The following is a 13,143-nucleotide window of genomic DNA, read 5'->3' as shown; positions in this document are numbered from 1 at the left end:
GAGCCACAGAGAGCGAGTTTCACCTCGGTGTTTTTTAGATATATCAGTTTAGAATAGCGCTAAAAGGCCATATAAATAAATAACTTATTAACCTCGTCCGTTCGGTCATTACAGGGCAATCTCAAACCTCGGCCTTGATGTATTGACCTCGCTATCGCTCGGTCAATACATCAAGGCCTCGGTCTGAGATTCCCCTGTCATGACCTCACTCTCGATTAATAAGTAGTATGTGTTATAATAACAACGTGGGAGGAAGGACAGGGGGGTCTCCCCCTCCCCCCTCCCCCTACTATAATTGGTTCCTCCTCTATTTGAAACATGTTTGACAAAATATTAATGTTGCAAAAAAAAATTCCCAATTTCTCCTTGTTCCCACCATTGTGAGAGCCCCCTCTACTCTCAGGTTACCACCCCCTGCCCTCCCCCACTCCCACATAACAATTGCAAATGCGGCACTAACCAGAAATCTATGGCTGCTGAATCTTTACATCTTGCATCATAGTTGCCGTAAATTTGAATTCTAGCAAAAAGGCAATTGGTGTCAATCACAGTTTGTTATTTATGACTTAATAACAGCTAAATAAATAATCATTCTTGAAAAATTGTTTACTAAAGGTTGAGAAGTATTTCAAATTGTCTGACCAAGTTTGGCAAACATGTACTAGCTTGTCGTACTTTTCCTCATTGGAGGACAGACGTGTATGTTAGTGAGCATTGGGCCCGTTAGCATACAGGGTTAGAATTGAGTAAAAGGAAGTATATTTTTCACTGGCGAAGCGTTCACTGTTCTTAACTAGTAAAATAATTAAGTTAGCTTAATTTTACCTTGATAAAAAATACGTTTGTTGGAGGCTTCGTTCTTGTAGTCTTGTCCAGTGAGTCTTGTCGTTAGAACCAGTCGGAAAGATACGACTGAGCGGCCTGGCAACTGGTTCCCGCGGAAAAAGCGCGGGAAAATGGTTAGTGCTTAGTCCCCTAATTTGGTTGTTTTGTGTACCGTAAATGATCTAATAAACGCCCGGAGCCTCTATTAAATTTTAGGGGTCCTAGAGGGGACGTTAAATAGATATGAGGCGTTAATTAGAGAGAGGCGTTTATTTCACTTTAACTGTAACAGTGTCAACAAAACAAATAAGACGCGTAGTTTGCTATCGGAGTAAGATACAAAACAGAGTCAGTGAGTAGGAGACTTATCTAATCTGCGCTGATGCAAAGCCTAGAGATGTCGTTCATAGTTCGATATCGACGTTTTCATCGTCATAGAGGTCAATCATGTTGGCGTTAGTCTTCGATGTCCGAGTCAAGCAAGAAACTAACTATATTGCATAATTTTACTATAGGACGCATTTCCTTGGTTTTTAAGTTGATTCTTACGTATTCTTGGAGGGGGCGTCTATTAGATATGGGGCGTTTATAAGAGGGGAGTGGCTAATACAAACTTGACACTTCAGGGGAGGCGTTTATTAGATACGAGGCGTTTATTTGAGAGTGGGAGTTTATTAGATCATTTATGGAAAATATTAAGAAAAAATGTATTCCTGTTTCTCTCAAAACGCGAAACAGTATCTGCCAGCATTGAGTCATTGGTAGACTTTCTCAAAGCCCGTTTCCGGTAGTTAGGTCATCTTGCGTCGCTCGCTTCTCGCAAATTCGTTGCTCGCTATCGCGACTTTGTCGCTCATTTATCGCGACATCGTCGCTCAATAGAGTCAACTTGTGGCAAGTCTCAGTCATCGGCTCTTGGGACCAGATAAAGTTTTCAGTTAGGAGAGGTGTGCTAAGAGTGCGCAGAAAGTTTTCTTGTCATTTTTATTTAGCGCTTAATAAATTTAGACGATACAGCCATAAATAAATGTACCCTTTCATATACTTAAACTTGTGAAATCTCTACCCTTCTATATACCTAAAGCCTGAAAAAGGTACCCCTTTCGGGCGGAGCATCCCTGTATAGGCCATTATAGGGAGTACCCCCTCCCGGGCCCAGACTATCTTGTGGACACGGGCTTGTACAACTTCGTTTTAGGTGGGCTTCTAAACGGGACGGCTTATATCCGGGTGGGCTTTTCAGCGGAATGAAAAAGGCGTTTCGAAACGAGAGACGGCAATGTTGATCGAAACAAGTTTTCAAGTTAAAAAGTCGCAATAAAGCAACATTTAGCTCTGTTCCGTACTGTCTTCCAGCAGAGGGTGCTTATATCCGGAAGTCGCGCCAAAGGAATCACCTGCTGAAACGCGCAGTCAGGTTTGCTCTATTCACTTGCTTTGAATCACGCGAGTTTGTCGAGCAAAATAGCAGTTAAACTTCAGGAACTTGGTTAAGCTTCTTTAATTTTTTCCGAAATCAATGTATGCCATTCAAGTGGTTTGAGCGTTTTTTAAAGACTCGGAACAAATTTGGAACAGATTTGGAACAAAACAAATACTCGGACTTCAGTGTTCATTCGTTGGACGACGCTAAACGGAGAAATGCAACGGGATGGCATTACTCCACTCTTTATTTTTGCGGGAAATGAACGCGTGAGAAGGAATTTATCCGGTTGTGCATGTTGTTTATAAAGCAAACGATGACGTGATGAAGGAAATTCGACAGCTCACGCACACTCCGTGACTCACGCCAACACGACTTGTGTGTTTCTCAAGTGACTGCTTTTCTGAAGATTTTTTTGTTGTGCGGCGCCGAGCCTTTCTAGCCAAAGAACTGAAAGTATTGGGCAAACATTGACCGCCCGAACAACTGGATATGCTGAGGCAGACGTCAATCATTTGATTACGTTTTCCCGTCACTTGATCACGTAATGATCACGCAATGATAACGCTTGATCACGCAACTTTGCGCCACACATTGCGTCATTTATTATGTACGTGTGTTTGTGCACGTATATCTCTTGTACAATGTAGTGATAGTTGAAAGTGCTTTGAACGGGCAAGTCAGCGTCCTGTTGAATAGATTCAAATAACGTTCATATAACACGACAGTCTTTCGAGAAATGTGTTTCTGAGTCATCTCCGAGAGGTAGGTCTCAGTTTCTACTGACTACAGGCCGAAAGTAACGATCGTCGTTGCTTTCGCATTTCAGCTTTATGTCGCTTCTTTTAAATTGTCGTTCATTCTCCGTAGCTAAAACAGGTTCCATATAAAAACGCTCTAAATAAGCTTATAATGCAGTTATAAGTAATAGTAATTGGACTCAGTAGAGTACTATTCAGGGAGTAATCGGGCGAGTAATTTCATGCAGGCAGGCAGCCGATCGACAGGATCTTTCATTCTTTTATTTTTCCCAATTTGCATCTGTCAATAATCAGAGGCGGCGGAAAGTTTGAAACGTGGGGTGTGGGGGGGGGGGGGGGGGTTTAAGGCTGTCGCAAAGGAGGAGGGGCTAAGCCCCCCCAAAAAAAAAATTGGTTGGGGGGGGGGGCTATATTATTTCACACTAATAAGTGACACTTAGTCCTTCTATAAACGTTTACATCCCAGCCGCTTTCAGTCTCCTTCCCGTCCGTCACGCAATGCCAGAGAATGTTGCGTAACAAGTCCAAACAAGTTCAGCTAAAAGCGGATTGGAAGTTTTATAACATTTACTTGTATTAAATCTAATTATAGATCAAGATATCATGCAATGTTATTTCAAAATTAGATTTTAGGGGGAAATTTTGAGACTTCTCTTTGGGCAGTTGATCAAATTACTAAAATTACAAAAAAAAATAAACGTTTTGGATCGAGTTTTCTTGCCTTCTTTCCTCACTTAGTTGATGGAAAAAGGCCACTGCTTTGTTTGTTCATACGCCTAACTAATTTTCCACTTCGTTTCCCATCTGAGAGTAATCTAATTTCTTTCCAATATTTTGAAGCTTCTGGAGAGCTGCAATGATGAGTTTAGTCATTATTCTACCACTATGTTTACAGGGCGGGACTATTCACAACTTATGATGGACAGGCACTTGGAAAAATCTTATGTAGAAGGTATTATAAAAGTACAGTGGAACCCCGGGGGGGGGGGGCACTCCCCTATACGGCCTATACGGGGACGTGCCGCTGGATAGGGTATGGTTTTTTACTCCTCCCGTCCTGAACAGGGTATATATTTTCAAGCTCCTCTAGATCTGTCCTAAACAGGGCCTGAACCTGTCCTAGACAGGGTATGGCTGCAAGACTGCCAAGTATTTGTATTGTTTTCGCTTTCGCTTCAATGAAAAGCATTATTTTATTTGCTGGGATCGGTGTTCGCAGTTCAATGCGTCGAACATCGCGTACGGGACACAATCACAATAAAGCGTAAGTTATTGTTGATGTTGTCCTTTGTCCTAAATAGGGTCTTAAAATAGGGCGTGTTGTCTTACACAGGGTAGGTATTTTAAGTTTTCACTGTCCTAAACAGGGTCAGGGTTTCAAACCTCCAGCGGCACCCTTATACCTAAACAAAGGTCAAGTCCCCCCCCCCCGGGAGTGGAACCTCTCGCCCAGTTACAAACAGCTCTCTATTACAGGCAGTTCCGATCCCTTGGGGAGCATGATCGCAGGTTACCACTAAAGGTTATCAATAAAGGGTTCAAACATCAGGCACCTTTAGTTTGCCAGTGCCTGAGGGCTTGGTCACCAAGTGTGAACACGGCCTTAGTTTATTGGACTTGGTGCCTAGGAAAAGATTTAAAGCCCTTACCAGGGATATTCAATTGTGTTGTATTCTTGATCAATATGCTTTTCTCTGAGGGCCTCTTTACATGAGAGTTTTCGTCCCGGGATGACTTTCGTCCCGGGATGAATTCATCTCGGTGTCTGTTCATTTTCTTGTTGCTGTTTACATGATGATACATGATTTCGTCCCGGGATGAACTCATCCCGGGACGATTTCATCCCGGGATGAAACACCGAGTTGAAATGTCATCCCGGGATGAAACGTGACGAGAAACGTCATGTAAACAGTCTTTCCGGGATGAAATATAAAGTAATGTAAGCACGGGCGAGATGAATTCAACTCGGGCGGGACGACTTACGTCCCAGCATCCCGGGATGAACACGCTCATGTAAAATGAAATTTTTTTCATCCCGGGACGAAATTCATTCCGGGATGAAACTCAACTCGGCTTTCATGTAAAGAGGCCCTTATTAGTCTCACACTGTGTCTCTTTCCATCTATGAGTACTGGCAAATTGTTGGGGTATTTACATAACCAAATTCTGCGGGGGGAGGGGGGGGGGCTCTGTGCAATGGGTGATGGACATGCATCCCATCTAGGGGGGAGATGAAAAATACTCTTAGACGATTTGTGCTACGAAAACCCAAACGTAAGTGCAAGCATTTACATGCCTCTTTTCCTCCCATATTCTAGGTTTTCACGTGACATCAAGCTACAATCCAGAATAGCATGACCCCTGATTATTTATCCTTCACCTGCTATTAGACGCCGTTAATTGTTAATATATTTTTAAAGATTTTCAGCTCGATAGCATCCACCGTCTTTAAGATATAGCATTTTGAATTTCGGAGTTTCATGTAACAGGACATTTAAGGGGTTCAAAAGAGATCGTTTTTGACATTCGCCTCCGATTTACAGTGCCAGATAACACCATTACAAGTTAAAACACGCTTTTTAACATGTTAATATTATAATGAAATGAAAAAAAAATGAAAATAATTTGAGCAGCATGGCCACCAACATGGAGTTTCCATACTGTTCTCTCTAAATTTATGGGGAACATTTTGACGGATAACTCGAGTACAGAATACGGTACAGACCGGAGACTTGGACAAGTTGATTATCTAGTAATTTGTTTACAACCTGTAATATTCTTGATTTTTTTAATTAATTGCTTTGGATTAATTTTTTGCTAAGCTTGACAACAGCGTCACTGGCGTGACAGTGAAAACCAGCGATTCAAATTGAGCTATGTCTCTTTTTTCTAACAAATAAAAACGTTGTACCTTTTACTAGTATTTGTTTTTTCTGATCCCAGATCACTATCGCTCAGTAGCTGACAAGTACGACTATTTCCACCAAGAAATCTATGAAGGATTCATTCCCTTCCTGAAGAAGACTTTGAACCTGAATCCGCAAGACGTTCTTGCTGACATTGGCAGTGGAACAGGCCTTTTTGCCGAGATCCTCTTTACATCATTTGGGCTGGACAACCCTGTTTGGTGTATAGAACCTAGCGCGGAAATGCAAGACGTAGCACGAAAAAGAAAAGGCATTTACCCCGTCCAGAAAACGGCTGAAGAATTTTTTTCCGATCCAAAACTCATTCAATGCTTTGATAAAGTCATAACAGTATTCAGTGCTCATCACTTTGATGATGCCGATGCTGTGTACAAGGGTATAGTTAGATCCCTTCGGCCCGGTGGTTCCTTTGTTCAATTTGACACCATTAGCCCTGGTTACCCCAAGTTTAAAATGGCGGCAAACAGTTGGAGTGTGCTCTACTCTAAAAGATTAAGTACTACTGATAAATTGCTAAAAGGGATGAATTTACAGGGAAAAATCTCCCAGGAAGAGTACACCAATCCCTGGAGCGTAACAAAATCCAAGTTGTATGAAATGTTTCGGTGTCGATATGTGAGCATGTTTTACCATTTAAGTGACGCACAAATTGAAGAAGGAATTAAAGAACTCGAGAATGGGACATTAAAAGATGTAAAGGTTGACGATCTCATCAACTGTAACTATGTTGTTCGCATAACAAGATTCAATCTTGAGTAGTACTGATGAGACATCAATAAATTGAAATTTTTACTTAGTCTTTGTCTTTCGTTCATCTTTTCCCGGAGGTTTTTTTTTTTTTTTCAGCTCAAGCTTGAAAGACTGAGTCCCTCCCTCCCAAAAAAAATAAGAATTTGATAACAAGATTTCTGTTAAAGAAATTGCCAAGTAAAATGAAATTTCCCTTTGCCATAAAATTGTTGAACATCAGCGCTGAAACGTTTAATCATAAAACAGAAATTATTTGTTAGAAAATGAATTTTCTCCCTGACGTTCGTGCTGGTACCCTGGGTGCCAGGGGGGCTTCGCCGCTCTTTGTGACTCCTTTGTCACTGCAAAAAAAAACCTCTAGCATCCAGGGTATCGTGCTGGATGGGGTCGAGTATTTTAAGAGCGGAGGGGACGGGCGTTTTCTTTTTCAGCCTGTATTATGAAACACTCTTATCATGAGCCTCTGGCTTGGGAGATTGGGAGACCATTCCCTGTGTATTTGAAAGTAAATAATTGACCTTTACCTTTATTAGTAATTTAATAGAAGAAAACAGCCATGTGCGGGACCATGGCAAAAAATTAAGGCTTCAAAGAGGGGGGCAGCCAAAAAAAATGATCTGTAAGCTACGGGTGTTCGCTAAAAATGATTAACATTGCAAAAAAATTATTACAGAATGCCTGCTATAGCGTTTCTGAAAGGTTCTAAAAATTTAAACTGCAATTTTTTTCTGTTATTAAGTTTAGCTGGACAAAGTGGGCCCGAATCTACTAAGATCACGTAAACGCAGTTCAAAAAAAACATTTGACATCATAGGTATCGACCTCTTTCGGCGGCAGACAGAAACGTCATCTTCTTGCCAGAACGTTTTTCTCGGCTTCGGTCAAGACACGTTGTGAATAATTGAAGATAACATCATCGTTATTCAATCCCCAGCGACCACAACCCCATATCTCAACACAGGGTCGAGGCAGTTACGTCACAAAAGTCACATTGCAAAGTATCACAATTGCTACGAACTCCAAAGCAGGAGGTTCCCAGAATATTCCTGAGTCTATTACAAAAAACTGCATGCAGCAGCAAAATGAACGCATTTCTTGTTCTGTTGTGCTGCTTGGCAGTAGCAAGTGGTTTTGTCCTTGAAGGCAATGAAGATGAAAATCGGTGGAAAGCTTGGAAGAAATTTCATGGCAAAACCTACGCTAGCGAGAGCGAGGAGGCGACCAGGAGAGCAATCTGGAACGAAAACAACATGGTAAGACATAAACCAAATCGTTATTATCTCAAAGCTATCGATTATTCATAAACGCGTTATTTATCTCAGGACAGATTTATAAACCTCGCATACCGTATTTTCTCTATTAAACGCAGCCAGCGTTTATTTCAAACTTGGCCCGATAGAGCCGGCGTTTATTTGATTTTAGGAGCTTGTTCGAGCCCTATGTTTCTACGAAGTGATTTTTATTCATTATTTTTGACAGCTATATATGTAGACATTATTTTTAAGGCATATTAAACCTTTAATAATTGTTTAAGGGTTTTAATTTTCAAATACAGCTTGGAGACCCGGCGTTTATTCGGGGCCCGGCGTTTAATCGAGAAAATACGGTATATGAGAAAATAACTTTTCCTCAATTCTCGGTTGAGTTGAAGAATAGAATTTGTTGTAAGCCCCGCATATTCAAAACCTTTAGAAACATGAGCTCTGTTGCTGCGACAGAAAACATTTGGAGAAAAATGTTTGACACTCACAACCATTGATATTCTAATTCTAATTTCCAGCTTTTAGAAACCTCTTAGCAACAATAGCTAGAGATCATTTCCAAAAAGTTGACACCCGAAGTTGGAACTAATTAAACTTTTTTGCTTGTTTCCAGGCGACAGTATTGAGCCATTTTTTCTGCTCATGTTGCTAATTTTTCAGGCTGATTTTACAACAATAACAATCGGTCTTTCCGACTTGTTGATTTTTGGCTGCAATAGCATGCTTTCTTTTTGCTTGTGTTATCCACAGCCATTTATTCGCGTTCCCTCGACCCTCCGCGTTTTTTTGTTTGTTTAGTTTGTTTGTTTTTTCACGCTCACGACAACAGAACTGTGTGTGATCATACCACATTGTTTGTTGCCATTTTTATTTTCAAGGGCAGCCTATCTTTTTTTTTTCTCCGTTCATTTTCTACTTAAAATAGTAAGCTATTAGCGGAAAGTTTTAAAATTGTTTCAAAAAAATGTAATAATTGATTTATTTCCTTGACGTCATAGCAACACTATATGTTGTTGAAACACCCATAATTTTAGCTTTAAGTGCTTATAACACAAAAACGTGTACGATGACCCCCATGTTTTATTATTAAATAATAGGATCAGCATGTTGAGATAAAACTTTTTGCAAAATTAAAGAAATTCTCTGGAGCAGTTTCATAGCCACCTTAAATTTTTGAAAATTTAGTAGTACCAATACTTTGGTATCCTTAAGGACATCCGCGTGAAAATCTTCCAACACTGCAATTTTTCTTAAACTTTCACCACTACTAGTTTACAAGTTACTCAGTGTCAGAAATGTAAAACAAATTGGGGGTCACGGAATTTGTTTTCGAGAAACGATATCTCAAAGAAGGGGCTTATTTGGATAAATTTGACTTCGTCACACGTTATGACCTCTGCGGCTTCTGGCAACAAATGATGCAGGCCTACTTCCTTTGTCCGAATTTATTTGAGTGGGTTTATTGAACTATATATTTTACTTTAAAATTAAAGTCCCTAAGAGTAAACCTTTCCTTTAACAATTGGATTTGCAAACGTTCAAAACAGCAAAATGCAGCAAAATGTGACTGATTCGATCGCGCGCGGGAATAGAAAATGAAAAATAATAAACTTTTAACATTCAAATTTGGATTATTTTTGTCTATCAGTAGAGGTCTATCCCAAAAGGTTATTTTATCCCGAAAAAAATGGGGGTCACCGACCGTTTAAGAGCGGAAACTGCAAGCGAAGTGGCAACAGCTACCCACCCTATATTTGTTTGGAAAGTTTTCTCAGCGAGCGCGCTTATACATGACGCGGCGTGGCGTTGCAACATGAATTACGTGCGCAGTAAGAATGCGCATAAACAATTAGCGCGAACGTCCTTGAACGCTGGCGACGAAGTATTGACGGACGAAAGCAGTATTGCTAGCAGCTTAAATTCGTATTTTGCGTCTGTATTTTCTACTGCGGACCCCGCAAACCTGCCTTCTTTAGAATCTACAGTTAGCGAAATTGGCAACTACGTTTTAATGAGGAAACGTGTGAAGCAATGCGTATAACTAATGGATTTGAAAGCAAACAAAGCATAAACAAAACTCCTAGTACAGTAAAAACCCACGTGTAAGAACCTACTTTTTTCAGAGTTTGGCAAAACAGGTTCTTGTATTATGGGGTACTTTTTGACAGTTTAGGCTAAGTAGATTCTTAATTAGGTTCTTAATTTCTACAGAGTAGACATTGTTGTTGATTATCAGAAAATAGTATAAAATCTGGTCTGTTCTTTAATATAAATATTTATTAATGTACTCATGTTGCCAAAAGTCCAACAGCATTTTAAATTGATCAATGATACAGTACTGTATATAACATCACCTTTTTGGATTTTGGTAAAAAAAATATATAAAGTAAATAGTTAAACCCCACATATAAGAACCTGTTGGAATTTGTTTGGCTAAACAGGTTCTTATATTTTGGGGTATTAGAAAAGCAAATTTCTGCGAAAAGGTTCTTAAATCCCTAGGTTCTTACACGCCGGTTTTTACTGTATTCAAACCAGGTAGTGAATTATCCACAAACCTCTAAAACTGTTTTACACAAACACCAACTCATTTCCTTTAATTTCCTCTAAGAATTTAATCGAGAAGAGAAAATATAATAAGTTGAACGAATGAAGCGTTCACGCACCACTCTCACCAACACGTCTCGTTTCAGCTCTTGCCGGACTTCACTGTGATCTGCGAAGGCGAGAAAGGCTGGGTACAATGCAAACAATACGAGCTCATCAAGATTATCAAGGCATTCTGGGGTCGTGACGATCACGTGACGTGTCCCAAGATTCCAGCTGAGCTCACATCGGACCTGTGCGAGACGAATGCAGAAAACACTTTGGCAAAGATTAATGGACAGTGTAAAAACAAACAAGCCTGCGAAGTAGTGGCTTCAAACATTTTCTTTGACGACGACAGTTGCGGTAACGTGTACAAGTATTTAAAAATCTGGTACGAGTGCATTCCGGACGAAGCAAACGCTGTGGATGTATTGAAAGAGGGTGACAAGAGGCGTCGTCGGCAAACGAAGAAGCGGGCAACAAAGGACAAACGGTCCTCGATAGACTAAACAGGGACTGTAGTATAAAACTTTAACTAAAACAACTAATTAACTTCAACAGCAACTCGATTTCTTGAAGCACTTTAGCTTTGGAGTTTAACCACTTTGCAAAACATTCTCGTTAACAAAATAATGCATTCTTACTTGTTAAGCACAATTTCGCATTGTGTAGCAAAACCACACAGGTGAGGGGCGTCCGAACACTTTGTGCCAATATGTATGTATCCGGGGGGGGGGGGTACTCCCTATAATGGCCTATACGGGGAGGCTCCGCCTGAAAGGGGTACCTTTTTCAGGCTCCAGGTATATAAAAGGGTAGGGATTTCACAAATTTAGGTATATGAAAGGGTAGGGAAATCTGCCATAATGATATTTTAAAAGGCCTTTACATTAAATATTTCGAGCAGACTCAACTTTTGGCTGTATCGTCTTAATGTTTTAAGCGCTACTTAAAAATGACAAGAAAACTTCCCGTTTTAGGTAAATGTGATGTCGTGTAGGTATATACCCCCCCCCCCCCGGGGGGTATGTATATTGAAGTTTAACTTTATTAGATAAAGAATGTACCAATTGAGACCCAAGTCATTTAGGTGACTGAATTAGTTTGATTTAGGAGGGAAATGCCAGATGTACTGGTGAAAGCGGGGGGAGCGCGGACTAGCCGCACCTAGGCCTTTCTCGATTATGCTAATAAAACTGGCATTTAATGCTACTAGAAATTCTCGCATAAAGCCAAAAAATGCTAAAATAATGCCTGATTTCTTTATAAAATGCCACTTGAATTCCAAAGAATGCTTTGTTTTATTTCAAACAAAACGTACAAACTCTTACATTATATGCTCATATCAGTCAACAACAGGTGATACTTAATAATTGTTTGTTTATAAAAAAAATTAAAAAAATTAAAAAAAAATTAAAAAAAAATATTTTTAAAAAAATTAAAAAAACACACACAAGTAACACAACAGAAGTAAACAAGTAACACAACGCACAAACAGTCGAAACAGACAGAAAACAATCAAGTTAAGTAATCAAAATTGTGAAACTTTAGGATTATTTATCCTTCTGAGTTCTGAAATCTGGATCACAGTCATGAAAAAAGACAGAAAATGCTAGCAATTCTTTTTCAAGAAAAAACGAAAAAAAATGCTCGTTTTCCCAAAAAATGCCGAAAAAAATGCTAGCATAATCGAGAAAGGCCTAGCCGCACCCCTCTCTTCTCAAGTTGCGTTGATTCGTTTTCCGAACACTCTGTACCATATTTTCGGGAAGAATGTTGAATTAAAGGAAATAAGAGACCTGTACAATAGACTTGCCACAGTTTTATTGTCAGTAAGTTTGAGCTAGGATAAAATGTATAACAACATACCAGACGAAGCTCCGACTCCGACTAGAGGTTTTCTTCGAACTGTGTGCGCGTCAGAACCATCGTAAGACACATCATGACAAACTACATGACGGACCAAGAAACTGCCGAACGTTTAACTTGCATCGCATGCTCGTGATGCAGCGACACACTGGGTCCACACTGTTCACGTTTTTGCTGTTACTTCTTTCTTTCCTTTTTAAAGGGGCAGTGTCACCATAATTTAGTGCCACTTAAAAATGCAATGAAGGTGTTGGTATCAATTGGAAATCCACTAATAGTGGTCTGGCCTTGATAAAACGTACTGTACTTGTCATGAAAATTGTTAAAAGGTGGTTTGGCTAAGGACAGATAGGACAGTAGTGGCCGAAAACTTTGAAAAAGTCGGGCCGACGTTTTCAAGTTTGACAGTGCTACTTGGAAGAATATCACTTATAAACCATTGATTACATTATTCACACCTTGGAGAATAAATTTCTGCCTTCCTTCGTTGTCTATAGGTTATTTTATTGATCACTGATCGTGCACCGTCATAGTTCTATTATAGTTTACACAAAAACTTATAAGAATTCTCATGATACTGCGCCTTTAACCATAATACACAAACACCTTAAGCTTGAACCTGGGGTTTTTAAGGAGTAAAAATAAATAACCAAAATACGCCCCAAACTGTGTGAAATTATAAGGTTTGAAAGCGCTTTGAACGCGTTACCATTTAATACCCCAACAAAACTTTGCCG

At 39.8% G+C, this 13,143-nt stretch overlaps 2 protein-coding genes across 2 annotated transcripts; both read left to right on the top strand.

Moving 5' to 3' along the window:
- Window positions 1-2,845: 2,845 nt before the first annotated feature.
- On the top strand, window positions 2,846-6,732 carry LOC144649867 (demethylmenaquinone methyltransferase-like). The gene is made up of 3 exons (XM_078509462.1): window positions 2,846-3,013; window positions 3,905-3,961; window positions 5,953-6,732. The coding sequence occupies exons 2-3, from the start codon at window positions 3,925-3,927 to the stop codon at window positions 6,693-6,695; spliced, it is 780 nt and encodes a 259-aa protein (XP_078365588.1). The 5' UTR covers window positions 2,846-3,013; window positions 3,905-3,924; the 3' UTR covers window positions 6,696-6,732.
- A 972-nt stretch (window positions 6,733-7,704) lies between these two features.
- On the top strand, window positions 7,705-12,874 carry LOC144651931 (L-rhamnose-binding lectin SML-like). The gene is made up of 2 exons (XM_078512004.1): window positions 7,705-7,939; window positions 10,642-12,874. The coding sequence occupies exons 1-2, from the start codon at window positions 7,769-7,771 to the stop codon at window positions 11,044-11,046; spliced, it is 576 nt and encodes a 191-aa protein (XP_078368130.1). The 5' UTR covers window positions 7,705-7,768; the 3' UTR covers window positions 11,047-12,874.
- Window positions 12,875-13,143: the final 269 nt, after the last annotated feature.

The sequence above is a fragment of the Oculina patagonica genome, chromosome 4 (genome assembly GCF_052425735.1).
Source record: "Oculina patagonica isolate OP01 chromosome 4, crgOcupat, whole genome shotgun sequence".
Taxonomy (NCBI): Eukaryota; Metazoa; Cnidaria; class Anthozoa; order Scleractinia; family Oculinidae; genus Oculina; species Oculina patagonica.
Note: the sequence above shows the minus strand (reverse complement) of the source record. Positions and strands in the feature narration are given on the sequence as shown.